Source organism: Leptonychotes weddellii, chromosome 12 (genome assembly GCF_054177405.1).
Source record: "Leptonychotes weddellii isolate Sample4059 chromosome 12, ASM5417740v2, whole genome shotgun sequence".
Lineage (NCBI taxonomy): Eukaryota > Metazoa > Chordata > Mammalia > Carnivora > Phocidae > Leptonychotes > Leptonychotes weddellii.
The window spans coordinates 83,322,861-83,340,817 of record NC_138380.1 but is presented as its reverse complement, the minus strand read 5'-3'; the positions used below and the strand labels follow the sequence as shown (position 1 = coordinate 83,340,817).

Here is a 17,957-nt window from a genome sequence, read left to right as displayed (position 1 = left end):
ATTCAGTTCTACAGCCCAACCACTTTTTTGTTTGTTTGCAATCCTGTGTTTAACACCCAAGAACTCTGATTCTTACTTTTGTCAGCCTTCTTCTTTTTCTTTTTTTGAAGATTTTATTTATTTGAGAGACAGAGAACACAAGCAGGGGGAGGGGCTGAGGGAGAGGGAGAAGCAGGCTCCCTGCCTGATCCCGGGACCCCGGGATCATGACCTGAGCCGAAGGCAGACGCCTAACCGACTGAGCCACCCAGGCGCCCACCTTTTTCTTTTTTTATGAAAGCTTAATAAGAAGTGACTCTCCAACATTCTTTTAACCATGATAATCTCATTGCTCCTTTCAGTAGTTGAATTGGCAATGTGTATGTAGCTCAGTTCTGGCTAATGAGATGTAATTCTTAAGAGGTGATCCTTCTGCTCTAGAGTTTTGTTTGTGATAATGGAACAGTCACAACAGTCCTACGACCCCACTGAAAATGAAACCAATACACAGAGAAGGACAAAACCAAGAAAGCTACAAGGAAGCAAAGAAGGAGTCCTGACACCATGTCTGAAGCTTAACTTTTTCTGGATTTTATGAGAATAAATTTCCTATTGCTTATACAGCTTTGAGCTGGAGTTCCTGTTATGTGGAACCAAAAAGTGTTGACCTGATAGAGAATGAGGTTAAAGGAAGTGGGGTGCTTCAAGTGGCACCTCCTAAAGTGTATATAAATGGCAAGGTGAAGGAGGTATAAAATTGGACAATGTGATCCCCACTGTCCCAGGTTTGGATGACCCTTGCATCTGGCTAGATTGTCGCCTTATACGTTGGGACACTAATTGTGCACCTACAAAAATGTAGTATTAGGAAAATGGTAGGGGAAAAAATTAGGATGTTGGAATATGTTGGCTATTTCTTGTAGCCTACAAGAAAAGAGCTGCATCCAGCCACAGGTGACCTATCTGAAAGCAGAAATCCTTTCTAGGTTCAGCTTGCAAAAACCATGAGGCTTGAAACGCTGAAGTCTCTGCCTCAGGAGGTGGAAGACATAGGAGGAGATAAGACTGAGGGAAAAAGATAAACTACCCTGCCTTTTTTCAGAACTATGGGATTATGAGTCATTCCTTCCTACAGAAGGCTGTTGTTTCCAAAATGCCTCAAGGCCAGATGTCCTTAAGGAGAAAGTCAGAGGGATGAAGAAGGGATTACAAAAATGAAGGCTGGATCAGATGGTTAAGCATCTGCCTTCAGCTCAGGTCATGATCTCCAGGTCCTGGGATCGAGCCCCATGTCTGGCTCCCAGCTCAGCAGGGAGTCTGCTTCTCCCTCTCCCCTTGCTTGTGCTCTCTGTCTCTCTCTCTCTCTCTCAAATGAATAAATAAAATCTTAAAAAAAAAATGAAGCCTGGAATAAAGGTGGTCTCACTGTGTTATCACACTGCTCCATCAGAAATATTACACATCACAGGAGCGCCTGGGTGGCTCAGTCATTAAGCATCTGCCTTTGGCTCAGGTCATGATCTCAGGGTCCTGGGATTGAGTCCTGCATCGGGCTCCCTGCTTAGCGGGGAGTCTGCTCCCTCTCCCTCTACCCCCCAACTTGTGCTCTTTCTCTCTCAAATAAATAAAATCTTAAAAAATATATATTACATCCCAAAAGACAAAAAAAGCGATTCAGTTGGTATCCTTTTAACAGTACATTTGCAATTATAACAAGTTTTGTTAACTATAAATTTAATACATGTATTTTCATAGCTTTCATAATCATTAAAAATCAGGTACCAGGCAAACTTTCTTCCCCGTTATAGAATTCCCCCCCCATCTCCCCCCTCCCCTCATCGTAAGTGGATTCTCTGTGCATAGTTTTCTGCTACACCAATTCCACTGGCATCAGAAGGATCTATATTTAGTGGCTCTGAGCTTGGAATGTCTCTGAAATTTTTCACCGTGTGGTCTCCCCTTATGTGTTCATTGTTTTCTATTCAAGTTTCTCCAACTTCATTTGCTTTCTATCTTCCCAGAATTTCTAAAAACTTCGGGGACACAGAGGCCTGAGTTCCAGTGCTCTTACTGAACTGTAAAAACATACACACATTTCTGGAGGACAGTGTGCTCAATATGCTAATCTCTCCCTGAACCAGTTTCTTCAAGAAAATGTTTTTATGTGGGCCTTAAAATAAGTGGTTCTAAGTGGACTCTGGAGCAAGACTGATTGTTATGGCCTGAATGTTTGTGTCCCCCTCCCCCTCTTCCCTGCAAATTCATAAACTGAAACCCTAACCCCCAGTGTAGCTAAATATGAAGTAAGGAAGTAGTTAAGGTTAAATGAGGTTATTAGAGTGGCCCCTGATCCACTAGGATTAGTGTCCTTAGAAGAATAGATGCCAGAGAGCTTGTGTGCCTGTTCCCTCTCTCCCTCTCTCTCTATTTCTCTCTCTCTCTCTCTCCCCACACACACTCAGAGAAAGGCCAAGGGAGAACACAGGGAAAAGGTGGCCGTCTCCAAGTCAGAAGAGAGCTCGTACCAGAAACGGAACCCTGCTGGACCTTTATCTGGGACTTCCAGCCTCCAGAATTGGGAGAAATAAATTTCTGTTTAAATGTCAGCCCCCCATGTGGCTGGTTTAAACCCCAACCCTGCCAATAATGGATTATGTGACCATGGGCAATTTGCTTAATGTTTCTTCACCAGTATCATCTTCTGTAAAATGTACTTATGACTAGTATCCAGCTCCTAAGACTTACTAGGATTGAATAAGTTAATATTTAGAAAGGGCTTAGAACCATGCCGAACACAGTAAACACCAGAGCGCTGATTAAAGAATCAATTACAGCAAATGCGGTCCTAATTTCTTGAGTGTTTCCTGTAGTGTCTTTTGAGAAAAAGCTGAAACCATTCCAGTAAAATGTTACTTAAGGCCGTTCTACAAACTATCAAGATGACAGTAAAAGTGCTTAAATGTTCTGAATTCTACTTGGATCTGAAGATACCACTTAGAGTAATTACAAGAAAACATGACCTTCTTCCTAAATTTAATGAAGTACTATTAGTGCTTTTGTGTTTTGTTCGGAGTCACAACAAATCTCTTGTTTTCTACAAGTTTTGCTTTTTCAATCTTTCACATTTAGGCCTATGATCTCTCTCTAATTAACTTCTGAATATGATATGATAGAGGACTCAAGCTTCATTTTTCCCCCACATGGATACCAATTACTATAGCAACATTTATCGAAAAGATTATTTAATCTCACTGAATTACATGAAGGTGAATGTGTATGTAGGGGTTTATTTCTGGACTCTATTCTGTTCCATTGGTCCCCGTCTACCTTTGTGTCAATACCACAGTCTTAAAAGCTGTTGCTTTCATTAAGCATTGACGATCTGATGGAGTAAGTTCTTCAACTTTGTTCTTCCAGGTTTCCTTGGCCATCCTCGTTCCTTTGCTACTTGCCCTTTAATTTTAATGTTGATGTGTCAATCTCTCTCTCTGTCACTCACACACACACACACACACACACACACCCCTCTGCTGGGATTGGGATTGCATTGAATCTATAGACAGCCCAGTATGAGTAGAATTGATATAATAATATTGAAACTTCCAATCTGTGAGCTTAATATATAATGAGCTAGCTCATTCTCTCTCTTTCTCTCCATACTTTTAGGTCTCCTTTAACTTCTCTTGGCAATGTTTGTAGTTGAATTTTTTTTTTAAGATTATTTATTTATTTGAGAGAGAGTGAGCGAGAGAGAGCATGAGCAGGGGGAAGGGGAGAGGCAGAGGGAGAAGCAGACTCCCCCTGAGCAGGGAACCCAACACGGGGCTCGATCCCAGGAACTTGGGATCATGACCTGAGCTGAAGGCAGACGCTTCAAACCGACTGAGTCACCCAGGCGCCCTGTTTTGTAGTCTTTAGTATAGAAGTACATCTTTTGTAGGATTTATTCCTAAATATTTGATTTTTTTGTGTTAATGTTAGTGATGTTTACTGAATTTCATTTTCCAACTGTGCTAGTATATATAAATACAATTGATTTTTGCATTTCGATCTTTTATTCAGTTTCCTTGCTAAATTAATTCAGTTTGTAGTTTCTTTTGTATTTTCTGTCTGCAAATAAAGACATTCTTGTTTCTTTTTTTCCCAAACTTTACATTCCCCACCCCCACCCCCCCGCCCTTGTCTTATGGCTCCGACCTGTAGTAAAATACTGACCAGCAGCAGTGATAAACATTCTCGTCTTGTCTGGACCTCAGGGAGAAAGGGTTTGCTATTTCTCCATTAGGTATGTTAACTTTGGTTTTAAACAGATACCCTTTATCAAATTAAGGAAGTTCCCTTCCATTTCTGAGGATCTTTATCATAACTGGATGTTTAATCTTCATGCTTTCTGTATTTACTGAGATGATGATACAGTTTTTCTTATGTGAATGTGGTAAGTTGCATTGGTTAATGAATTTTAACCCAACCTTGCATTTCTGGAGTCAACTCCACTTGGTCATCATACCTCCATCATTGTTTTGTTTTGTTTTTTTAAATACGGATTTTCTAACATTTTGTTAGGGATGTTCAGTGAGAGATATTGGCTTGCAATTTTCTTGTAAAGTCCATGTCAGGTGTGGGTTGTCAGGATTATGCTGAACTCATGAGTTGGAACATATTCCTTTTCTAATTTCTAAGAGTTGTGTAGAATCACTGCATTTTCCGTGTTTGGAAGATTTCATTAGCAAAGCATTCTGAGCCTACAGTTATATTTGTTTTGTTTTTTGAGGGAAAAGTTTCTAATTATAGATTCAACTCCTCTCATAGAAATAAGACTTTTCCATTTCTTCTTCTGCCAGTCTTAAGTTGTATTTGTCTGTTTCATATATCAAACTTATTGGGAACAAAGTTGTTAATACGAGTATATACTGTCTGGCTCCCTTTCTATGAAGCTTAAGAACAGGCAAAACCACCAAAGGTGATAACAGTGAGATGAGTAGTTCCTAGGAGTACTGCTTGGGAAGGAGCATGACCTTCTGGAGTGAGGGGAATGTTGTCTGTCTTGATCTGGGTGGTGGTTACATGGGTGTAAACATATATAAAAATGCACTAGCTGCACTTACTGTTACTTTACTATATCCATGTTATAGTTACATAAAAGTTTAAGTGTGAAATTAGAAACAAAACCGACATGTGACTCTGATGCCCACCCAAGGCTGAAGCTTCTGTATGCAAGTGGGGCCCAAGACAGCCGATCTGAGTGTTGATGGAGACCTAAATTTCCCAAGTGAGAGGTTCCAATGCAGGAGGACTTAGACCATTTCCTTGTAGCAAACATAGAACTGGCCTACTCTTACCTCCTCCAGTGGAGGGGGAGAAAGAAATCATGTCTCTGAATTTGAAGATAGTAAACGTTACTGTTTAAAAGAAAAAGAATGGATAAACTACACACAGACAGTTCTCCGTTAATCACTTCTTTCTGATGTTTAAGATGAGACCAGAGAGAAGATATTTCAAGACAGTTTTTATATTCTGTGGAAAGCCTCAAGGGTGAGTGTATTAGTTGTTGACTAAACTCGGTATCTTCCAACTTAAAATTTATTTTATTACAAAAAGATATTAAGATAAAAAGCAAGCATGAATGAAGAAGCAAAATTTGTCCTTCAACACTCCCACCCAGTCTGTCAGTAACAAGACCAAATATTCAGGAAGCGCTTACTGTATACCAGGCACTATCAAGTTACTTAACCCATAAAACTTTAGTATTGTACCCATTACACAAGTGTGAAAACGGAGAACCAGAGTTTCAACAACTTGTCTAAGATTATCAGATCAATACATGGTAAAGCCAGACTTTGATGCTGGCTTAGAAACCTGCCTTTTAAACCACTGCACTATATAATAACCCACAATCAGTTTTAGGTTTTAAAATCTTTTCCTATACACTATAGACATATTTCTTTACTCAAATGGAATCTTACTATACTTTTATCCATAACAATATTTATTCTCCAAGAGATGGATATTTAGGATGTTTATGCTTATTACTTTGTAAATAATGAGATTCTTTATGAGGAAGATACTCAGAAATGGAACTATGTCATAGTGCATTTTCCCTTCCTCAGTGTTTTTAATTTTTGTCATTCAGACCCACAAAAATGTGTATTTTAAACATTTGCTCTTTTTGGCTTTAATATTTGTACTTGTATATAACCAATTGTCCCAGCAAACTTAACGTCTGGTAGAGCAAGTCCAAATTCTTGTTTTTTTTTTCAAAATTACCTTGGCTATTCTTGGCCCTTTGTTCTTCGGTATAAATGTTTCTAGCAACTCTCTCAAATCACATATTAATGCTATTAATTTTCCTATAGATTCTCTTCAGTGTCCTACATTGACAGTCTGCCATGAAGAACTCTTTCTTCCTTTCCAAACCTACTTTCCTCTTCCTTCCTCCATCTCCCCAGTTCTTTCTTAACTGTGTGACAAAGACCTGCCACAAAATATTGAATACCAAGTAGTAACTAATAGTGGGCATCTTTGTCTGTTCCTAATCTTAAAATGAACGTGTCTAACGTTCTATCCCAATATATTCTATTGGCATTAGGTTTAGGTAATGATTATAATAGTTATGTAACAGAGCTGAAACATCATTATTATTTTAAATGAGTCTAAAATCATGAATTTTACTACCAAAAATACTGAAGGCAGTAGAGGGCTAGAATATAGGGAAAGTCGGCAAATGTCTTTTTATAGAGGTGACGGTCTATAGCAACTCCTTTATACCTGAGGTTACTCATTCAAAAAATAAGTTTACGTACGTCTTCCAAACATTTAAAGCTGAATAGGAACATTACAAATCAACAGAAGGCCCCCAAACACAAATTTTAAAAAGGGAAAAAAAGAAAGTAAGTTCGCAAAAGGTTAAAAACAAAGCCAGCAAGGTGGCACTGAAAAAAAAAAGGTAAGAAGAGAGTATAAAACTGACAAAAGACCAAGTAATTGTGATAATATTAAAACTGGACCTAGTAGAATTAAAGGTTTTTAAAAACTTGAATAAATGGAACAAAGATTATGAACCTGTAGGTCCTGAATGTAGCACAGAATATATAAACCAAAGAGGATTAGAGATATAAGGAAAAACACGTAAGAGCAGTATGAGAATTTACATTTCTCCTTGAGAGAAGTAAAGCACAGGTAGTAAAGATCTGGAGAATCTTACCAGTATTCAATTAATAATATTGATTCAATGGTTACATTTCAAATTGTACCAAAGCACCAGGAAATATTTACAAAATGTGTTTGCTTAGCAGGCTAAAAAGAAACCCTTAATAAATTCTCAAAGGCAGACTGTGTGCACTGACTATATGTAATAGAAACTCTAAGTTATTAACAAAAAACTAACGTAAAAAATAAAAAAATTTCCAGTCAGCCACCTGGAAATTGAAATACACTATCCTAAAATAATCCTTAGATCAAACAAGCAATCAAATTTGCAGCCACCAAATATTTAGAAAACAATAATGAAAACACACCATTCTCGGGCGCCTGAGTGGCTCAGTTGGTTAAGCGACTGCCTTCGGCTCAGGCCATGATCCTGGAGTCCCGGGATCGAGTCCCGCATCGGGCTCCCTGCTCAGCGAGGAGTCTGCTTCTCCCTCTGACCCTCCCCCCTCTCATGTGCTTTCTCTCTCTCTCTCTCAAATAAATAAAATCTTTAAAAAAAAAGAAAACACACCATTCTCAACCTATGGGATGGAGCCAAAGAAAACAGAGAATTTGTAACATTAACATGGTTTTAGAATTGGAGAAAGAAAAATAAATGGATCAATAATGGATCTTCAAGAGGTAGGATTAAGTAAGGGAAGTAGAAGAAAGGAATCAAAGTCAAAATGCTGGGGAAAAAAATGAGAAAATAAGGAATAGATCATTCTTCCCTGGTGGTGAGAGAAAGGATGGAGATAGAATGGGGCAAACCCTCACCAGTCTAAGAGAAGACACAAAAAGGATACATTATAATAGATAATATATGTATTTACAACACTGAGATTATTAAGTGCAACTATATGCTAAAAACATTTTACTTTTTTAAAGATTTTATTTATGAGAGAGAGAGAGCACGAGAGCGGGAGAGGGGCAGAGGGAGAGAGAGGGACAAGCAGACTCTGCACTAGTACGGAGCCAACAAAGGGAGGCAAGCGGGGGGGTGAGAGGGAGCTCGATCCCAGGACCCGGAAATCATGACCAGAGCTGAAGTCGGACACTTAACCGACTGAGCGACCCAGGCACCCCACGAAAACATTTTAAATGTAAGGCAGACCACATGATGAATTTCCAGAAAAAGGAAAATTACCAAGATGTACTCAAGAAACAGAACCCTGAACAGAGCAAGAACACATGAGGAGGTAGAAAAATGAAAAAAATCACTTTCCAGAAGAGTCAGGTATATCTGGGTATAAATAAAACAGCGTCAACTTCAATAAATAGATAATTCTCACAATATATAACCTATTCTAAATCAAATGAAACATGAGATAGTTTTCCAGTTTATTCTGCAAAGCTATCAAAACCTGTTAATGAAAACTAGACTTACCTCTTATGCATAAACATAAATACAAAATCCTAAATACAGGGTTAGTCAATAGAACACAGCATTTTAAATGAGTGGCTCAATATTAGATTCTACTAACATAGTTGGTGTCTTATCAATAGCTCAAAGGAGAAAATCTATATAAACCTAACGGTAGACCCTGAAAAGTCATTTAAAAAAAATTTAACGTCTGATCCTAATAAATGGGCTTCACGCATATTCTTAACATAATATTCTATTTCTAATCTGTACTTTAAATTATACATAGGAGTGAAATACTAAAAATTAGATATTCATAAAATCGGAAGAATGACCATTGTTATCATATTCAATCAACTGAAAATTATTAAAAATCGTAATAAAAGTTAATGTGGCCAGTTTTTTAAAAACCCACTTGACATCTTTCCTATTTATGCCGTGACTAGTTTAAAATATTACAGTACTTATAATGATAAGAAGAGGCCATTTCTAAAGGCAACAAAAATATTTTTTGGAAACTTTTTAAAAATACCAACATATCAGAACTATGGTAAAGAAAATTTTGGAACTTTTAGTGAGGAACATGCAAAAAACCCAAATTTTATGCTCTGAACGTAAAGACTCATAAGTAAATTTAAACACTTAATGTTTCCAGTTAAGACCCTAACAGGATACCATGGGGAAAGTGATCAAAATGATTCTGATAGTCACAGGGAAAAATAAACAGGCAAGAATACAAAACTTTGAAAAAGAGACACTTAAGTTCCGTCCTACAACAGTATTATTGTCTGCAATGTACTACACATTGTTCTAAGAATTGAAAATACAGTGATAAAAAGACTAAAGTGACAGATGCTTAATTTATAAAGATATAATCCAAGCGAACTTGTAACAGAAGAAATCAGGGCGGAATGTAACTGAAAGCCCAGAAATAGACCCAAATAAGACATAGATGATATTTACAACCTAGGACTAGGATGTACTGCTCACCAGCGCTGTTTGCATCGTTAGTTAGCCACTCAGAGCATAAAGTTGGACCCTTACCTCACAACATCTAATAAACTAAATTCTAAAACGGTTGAGTATTAAAGTGTAAGAGTAGAAAGCCGGAGAAGTAAAACAAAACTTGTGTGAAAATTAAAATCATCTTGGAGAAAGCTCTTCTAAGGAGAAACCACAGGAATAGAGTGTAATTGACCACCTATATATATATATATATATATGTTAAACTTTCCTACATCAAAACACACCATACAGTATTTTTAAAGTTACAGTTTACAGAAGGCTATCTTCTTTATACAAAGAGCTCTTCAAAACGACAGAGATAAACACCTAATAATTAAACATCAATAGTTAATGCAACAAAAGATACCTGGCTAACATGAAATAATAACGAATTTCATTAGCAATCAAAGAAATACAAATTAAGATGATCAATCACCTGTCCAAATGGCAGATTTAGAAGTTTTAACAGAGCTAAATGAAAAGTAATAGGAATGAATGTAAAACTTGCAGACCTTTCCTGGGCAATTCGGATTCAGCAGAGGTTTAGAAGTACACTCTTCCACCAGCAATGCCAAGGAAAGCACATTTGTACATTTATGTGGATTTTCAGCACATTGTTATTTATAACAGAAAAGTTAGAAATAGTTTGTGTCCAGCAATAAGGAAATTTTAAGTTATGGTTCTTCTATAAAGGAATAATTGACAACCATTAAGAAGAGGGTAGAATGTAATTATTGACAGAGAAGGATGTTTACAATGTATTAAATGAAAAAAAATAAACCACAAACTTATGGGCAATATAAACCCATTAAGAGGAAGATTAGATACACATTCATATACATCCATCAAAGGCTAAATATTAATGGTTATGACTGGATGTGCTCCTACACTGTCGAATGTGTACCAGGCTAAAAAGGGAAAAATAAGTGTTTTGGGTTTTAAGCTTTGTCCATAAAACGTGGCACAATGGATAACAAGTAGTCCTCTTTGTCAGAAAAGATTATTCCTGAAAGTCTGTTCTGGATATAAGCAAGAATAAAACAAGGCTAAAAATGGCCTGGAATTCTTACGGCAGTTTATTTACAGCCTATCATATACAGCCTTTTTTTGTTTTTTTTTTTAAACAAATGGCTTAAACACATCAGATTTCACAGTTACAAGACTTTACTAAAAGTTCTTGCAAAAAAGTACAACACCCTTACAACAGATTAACTTGAAAAAAAAATCAAAGGGATATTCATTTACAGGGCCTCATTTTGAATGCAATCAGAACTAAAACTTCTTTTTTAATAGGACATTTGACATGGTAAAAGGAGTTAAGACCCACAAAATTTGTTAGTCTACAAAATTCAAAGGACAAGTTCTTTCCATTATGGTCAAAATTCGTTTTCTCCATCTTCAGCTGGATCCCTTGATAGCTTAATTTGTTCTTAATAGCTCTTATTTTTAATTAAACTAAAAGCACTTTAAGAAATCATCTGGAGAGGCTTTGGTAAATGAGAAACCGTTGCTCCCTCATAACACCACTGGAAATTATAAAACCTTGAAAGAATTTAAAAGCAATGTTTGCAGAGGCCTGCTGATGATTTTCCTCCTACAAACAGAAAACAAATTTAAATGAAAGATTCTGTCTTACTACCTAATTGTTAGATATTTAAATAACTACGGTCTTAAAACAAAAAAGAGGAACCTCCTTTTTAAAAACTATTCATCCTCTATAGGCTTCTCATTTTTCTAGAGTTTTTAGTCTATTTCTCTATTTTTTGAGTTTTTAAAGTTGACTTTTTAAAGCCATTTGTGTTAAACTAGTTGTTCAGTAGTCTAATTATTTGAAACACTGGTAGCTATTTTAAGTCTATTTTCTTGTTAAAAAGTTAAGTGTTTCCTGCAGAATTTAGATAAGGCTTAGAGGAACACCCCAGGTAACCCATCTCTAAATCTTTTTCTTAGCTATAAAGTGAGGGGACAAACCAGATGATACTAGATTATTAGAACATTCTGTTCGGGGGCACCTGGGTGGCTCAGTTAGTTAAGCAACTGCCTTCGGCTCAGGCCATGATCCTGGAGTCCCAGTATAGAGTCCCACATCGGGCTCCCTGCTCAGCGGGGAGTCTGCTTCTCTCTCTGACCCTCCCCCCCCCCCGTCATGCTCTCTCTCTCTCTCTCAAATAAATAAATAAAATCTTTAAAAAAAAAAAAGACCTATGGTGAAAAATTGTGTAAAACTGGATTGAGCTCCCAGTATTTCCTTCAGATTGGCCTATTACAAACTGGCCAGATGCAACTTAAAATTTGTTTTCATGATAGAGTTTCCAGTCGTTCTCTTTCTTTCTGGAATGTTATTTCTCTATTCCAATTTGGCCTTAAAATTTCACACTCACATTTTCATCTCTTGCATTCACGTAAGCATAATTTAGATACAGCTGAGTAGCAAAGACCACTGCCCTTTGCGGTTACGGACATATCCAGGTGCTAGAACGTACTGACGCGTCCCAAGTACTTGGCGCTCGGCAGGCACCAAATGTATATTCACTTACAGAATGAAGCCCTGAATCACAGCTAGAGCATTATCTTAATTCACATTCCCCAAGCCATTTTCATCAATAAACCCCTTAAAATGAGTCTCTTAAAATTTCGTGGGTGACTACAACTCCCCAACAAAGAATGGACTGAAGACTTGAGTCGCATGCAGAAAAACCTGCTGGGTCAGGAAACACAAAAGGGAACTTCACGAGAGACAATGAAATGTCTTCTTTTGGTAGGTCAGGCTTCTGAGCCTTCAACTTTCATCTTCATAGTTGCCATCTGACTTACCTGTTTCTTTCCCCGAAACTTAAGTGATATTTTATGTTCCTTAGATTTCACTCAAGAATACTCAGGGATTACGGCAATTATAACCTACGGAATTAGTGATTTCCAACCCTGCTCTTTTTATGAAACCAAATTTACTCAAGTATTAAATGGTATGGAAGGGATGCATTAAAAGGTTTTTACTACCGTATTTCATCGATTCTTTCGTAGACTAACATCTCTGAATTTGGGAAGTATCTTACGATTCATGCAACTTAGCATTGTGTTGTCGTTTAATTGGCAACATTTTTTTCTAAGTGGTGCGTAAAATATCGGTATGTCTCACAATTAACGATGTCTTGGGGCAATATTAGAAGCTGTAGTTCAAATTTCCAATTTCAAGCAACAGTTTCCCTGTCCTCCCAGCCACTCGCCCAACATAAATACATAACTGAAATGTTGGAAAAACTATCCAAACACAGTTCACTTTTATATAAAATATTTAATTTTTAAAACACAGGCTATTCATGTCACATAAATATCTTCAATTTTAGGTTAGCTGCTATGGTCAGCAGAATTATCGAGTGTGACTATTAAGAATAACTTAGATACTGTCACTTACAGGAAAGTCTAAAGCGCTAAGACTCACCATATTAAAATTTCAGATACTTGAATACTGTAGCTATTTTGCTAAATTTCAAAATATTTCTTCACTTCCTGCAATGTAGTTTTATTATACGTTGTTAGTACTCAATATTCAAATAAAAGCAAAATAATTTTTCTTCCATTCATTTCTTTCTCCCCAACAAAAAATTTCCATCGAAAAAATAAAATGATCAACTGACATCAACTCATTTTATAGCAGTAAAATGGTCAAATATCCACTTTAAAATATCCTTACTGTCACCAAACTATAACGTTTCCCATATACTGTTTTGAAATGAAGGTTCACAAGTCAGATAGAGGGCATGGGGGTTAAAAGACTGACTTTAGAACTGGAACCATTTCCATTCTAAAACAGTTCTTCCAATTTACAATTCCAATCAAAAAGTAAGTTACCCAGAGAACAGTTAAAATGGTTAATTGGCACAACTCCCATTTCCAGAGTTTCTTTTCCCACTTAGTGATAATGGAAACACTGGTTCTTCACCTTTGGTTCCTTTCGAGAACTATTATAATTCTGTGTGCGCGTGAGCATGCACAAAAAGTTAGTGAAACTTGACACCATTACAGCTTACATAAGGGTTAGTCCGTCATTCTTTGTTGCTTTTAATAAAAGAAAAAAAAAATGTTAAAATGAACTAAAGTTGCTCTAAGTCTGGCAGAAGTCATAAAAACCCTCACAGAAGATGAGAGGAGGGAAGATAAGAGGTTTTCTCTCACTACTTTTTCTTTTTTGCTTCAATAAGTTCAATCTAGGCAATGTTTCTAGTTAACAAACTGAACAGTTAATTTTTTCTTAAAATGGCAATTGCATAACTTAAGATATGATGTTTGCCACCCCTCTCCCCGCCCCCCATGAACTTTCATAGAATCTGGCAAATTCTGTTTCTCAAGCCTTGCCTCTACACGACTGCCCTCCAATGATCCATGGCAAAAGGAAACGGGGACAGCAGGGCAGCCCGAAAAGAAATGGTACTTGGAAATTCTCATTTAGCTATTACTTTCAACCACTGAAATGACACAACTTTGTAGAACTTCTTGGAAGTAACAAGGTCCTGACTGGAGTTCTAGTCCCTTTCTTTGCTCTCACTCTCCTATCAAGACGAGGTGATAGTGGAAGGTCACACAGGCCAAAAGGCAGGCAGGAAAGAAGAAAGTGGGATAGGCAGAGGGAATGGATCTAGCGGGAACTGAGAGGCAGCCCCGAAACACTGGAGAGCTCCCTGACTCTTCAATACAGTGTATTGATTCCCTTTAGAAGACAAATGGGTGTAAAGGTTAACTGCTTTTTCAGACCTTAAGCTTACCTGTTAAGGCACTTACTTACCCTCCCCACCCCAGATTTTTCATATAAAACCCACTATTTCATTTGAATGCATTTTGCTCGGCTATGATAATCTGCAAAATAAAACAAAAATAACGTTGACCATTTTTTTTTTTTTATAAAACTGTTGCATCAAGAGAAAGGTTGTGTTTTATTTTCTGAAGTGAGCACAAAGTACACCTTTCACAATAACACTGAAAGCAGGTGCAAAGACTGACAGTGACCTTTGACTAAAGGTAGCTTTGTAAAAAGAAAAATACCAAATAAATCAGTGCCCTTTCTGATTGTTGTAAAACTGGAGGGGGGAGGGAGGCGTTGGTTGGTTGTTACATAAAAGTTGGTCCAAACTTACAAAAAAAGCACAAATGTGCATAGTTCAGAAGATCTGCAAGAGGGCCATAAAAGACTCTTATGTCCCTAAGATTAGCATCCACTTAAAACTGCAAGAATACAAAATAAAACTGTTAACTAGAATTTGTGAAGATGTACAATCAATAGATCTAGTTTTTAGAACAGCATGAATTTAAGCAAAGGTTTTTTTTTTTTTTTAACTATTGTATGCAAGACCCTTTTCCACATAAAAATAAAGCTGTTGTTGAATTAATATTATTCAAGTCTCTTGGATTGCTGCCTTAAATTGCAGCTAGAAAAGTCTTTCCAGATAAAAATGATGTGCCTGAGGAAAAACAGATACTCAGTATGGTAACCCTCTGCCTCGACCTCTGCCAGCTGATGTGCTAATGTGTCCCCTGTATCCTTGTGAATATCCAGGTCCCTGGGCAGGAGAAGTCCAGGTCTGCCCGTGCATGAGGCCGGGGCCGCCCGGGTTTTCCTGTAAGTTACCACCATAGTTATAGTTGTGCATCTTTGCTGGCAAAGGATGAGTATTCTCTGGCCCTGTGGTAGGGTCACTGCTGTTCGCCAGGACTGCAATGGGGCCATGGCTATATTCAAATCTATGGTCCTTGTCCCCACTAAACAACATGGGACCGGTATTGAGGTAAATGTCTCCATATCCAGCTACTGAACTGGGAAATGACTCGGAAAAGGCAGAAGGCTGAGGTGGACCACCAGAATGAGATGAAGTAGTACTGTAGTTATCCAAAGACTGAATATCTGAGTTTCCAATGAAGCTACGTCGTTCCAATGGTGGAGCGGAGCTACCTCCTAGACCATCATTGCTAACATAAGAAGCGGAAGAGAAAGAAGAGGATCCAAAATTGTCCTTGTAGTCTGACGTGGGTACATAAGTGTCTCCTGCCTGGTAATCAATACCGCTTTCTCTTTTGGGGTCATCCTGGGGCTGATGCTGAGCAAGCAGCTGTAACAGGGCCGCTTTCACTCCGGCGTGAGGGTCAGTTAACGAAGAGCTAGTGGTGGGAACGTGCTGGTTTTCTGTCCGATAATCCAGATCTTCTTCAGTGACTGGTGGTGGTTCCGGTGGTTCCGGAGGTCGCTGATCAGGAGGCAGAATACGAGGCCGGTCCGGTTCTGGTGTGAGCTCCAACATCCTCATATCTTGATGCTGAATGAGGTCATCTTGCCCTAAGTGAAACAAAACAAAAAAAGAGAGTTAAAAGTTATCATGGAAAACGAGATGTTCAAAACAGTCAATGTTTCCTATGGGTGGTTGTAAAGAACATGAGAAGTTCCATATCTGGGAAAAAAATAAAAGAAAAGAAAAGAAAGAAAAGAAGGAAGGAAGGAAGGAAGGAAAGAAGGAAGGAGGGAAAGGAGGAAAGGAAGGAAAGGAAGGGAAGGGAAGGGAAAGGAAGGAAAGAGGGATGTAAGTACTAACATTGCCTGCTACCATTTAAGTGTATGGTGACTGCAAAATTTAATTGCATTTGACTTTTCAAAGGTACCTCACATCTCCCTATTCATGGCTCGAAGAACAAAGCTCCTGTACACACAAAGCCTCTGCCTTGGTCAATACCATCTTGTTGTTGTAGCTGGAGTAAAAGATGATTTCTTAACCACAGGTTTACATGACAAACTCTATGGCCTTCACAATGAGCCGTATCACACATGGATAGCTTGTTAAGGAATCTGCTCCTAGGAGTAAACGGACTAAGAAAACCACCTGTAAGTGGTGCCCTGGGAATTTTCAGAACCTCTCCACTAGCAACGCCCCTGGACAATATGCATTACCGCTGCCCCTCCACATCAAGAGCGTGAGCACCAGCGCGTTAGAGGGTCCGCGAGCTGCACACTCACCCGACGCCGGCGTGCTAGGTTCTGGGGGTGGCCTGAGCTGCAACGGCGCCTCGTGTCCCGATCCGTTTTCCCTCTCTTCTAGTAGCGCATCTTTCTGCTTTGACTGCTGGGCCTTTATTAACTGAGTCAGCAGAACCGCGAACGCGCTCTGCACGGCCGCCTGCGCAGCGTCAGTCTCCACTTTAGGCTGGAGGCTCTGAGAACAAGGCTGAACTCCTCCCAATGGTTTCGAAGACTCCTGTTGTGGTGTGGATGGATCTGTCTGTTTTTCACCTGTTGCCAAAATTCCAGCAGGAAGGTTTATTTTATTTAGCTGCTGCTGAGTCTCAGAGTTTACCTTAATGTTCAACACTTGGACAAAATCAGCCATATTAACACTTGTTTTAGACTGTAGTAGGTTTAGTAGAATTGCCAATTCACTGTGGTTTAACTGCTGTCCAGGGCCTGTTTTTACTAAAGACAAAATTTGTATTGATTAGAATTGCCATAATTCACAGCACACCCCGCCCCCCAAAATAGCCCTGTGTGACCACATTCAAATGTACATTTGTGGGACAGTGTTTAAGAAACACTGTGAAAAAGGCGTCTCGGTCTAGTTTTAATTTCATGGACGTTTAAGATGGAACTGCACAGAAGTTACAACAACAAAAACTGCGGCCCGTTCTGAAGAAGTTCTCTTCAGGGGTAAATACTTCAAAAGGGAACTCGGGACTACGGCTGGCAGCCCATCCCGGAGACAGAAGCCGGAACTACGGGAACGAAGGAGGACGAGGACAGCTACCGAGTCAGCACTCAGCATTTCATACCCCTTACTCCTCACAACAACCTAAAGCCATGCTCTGTTATTAGTTACCCCCGCCCCCCTTTCTTTTTTACTGAAGAAACTGACATCCAGAGACACTCACTCACTTGCCCAGGGTCACACGCACACACACTCTGGAAGTGGCGGAGGTGGGATCAGGACCTACGTGCTCTGATTCCAGACTCGGAGCTCTACTCACCGCACTGCCCATCTAAAATAATGCTTCTTATCTAAGGACTTCACCTTATTTTCGCAGTAAATTCAAACTGGGATGTTGCAGACTCTTTCATAAAATGCATTTTATTCCAATTACCATTTTTTAAGTTAACTCACTTTGGGAAGTTAGAACTCCTACAGGAGCATGCTTATAATGTGCACACGAGAGGGTATTAACTCGTCACCAGCGACACAGATGCGGTTTTTTTTTTTTTCAATTTTCAGTTTAGACTTGTGACGGTTTACACAGGTTCTTGTGCAAGCTTCTCTGAGTCATGTGTAACAGCAAGGTTCGAGGGCAGATACTACTATATAAGTTCAGGGACACTACACCAATAAGCAATTTCTCTAAGCATAAAAGGTGAACAGAAGAGAAACTCCAAGAAGATGAAACACTGATGATTAATGCTATC

At 38.6% G+C, this 17,957-nt stretch overlaps 1 protein-coding gene across 2 annotated transcripts in view; it reads right to left on the bottom strand.

Moving 5' to 3' along the window:
• Positions 1 to 14,441: 14,441 nt before the first annotated feature.
• Positions 14,442 to 17,957, bottom strand: part of CDK13 (cyclin dependent kinase 13) — a 122,392-nt gene continuing 118,876 nt past the window's right edge. Inside the window, exons 13-14 of one of the 2 annotated variants that reach the window (XM_031031442.2) lie at positions 16,527 to 16,979; positions 14,442 to 15,854 (exon numbers count right to left, since the gene is read on the bottom strand). In XM_031031442.2, the coding sequence (XP_030887302.2) occupies positions 15,004 to 15,854; positions 16,527 to 16,979 (1,304 nt within the window). In that variant the 3' untranslated portion in view covers positions 14,442 to 15,003. The remainder of the gene's footprint in view (positions 15,855 to 16,526; positions 16,980 to 17,957) is intronic. The other variant, XM_081800763.1, reaches the window with a different exon arrangement.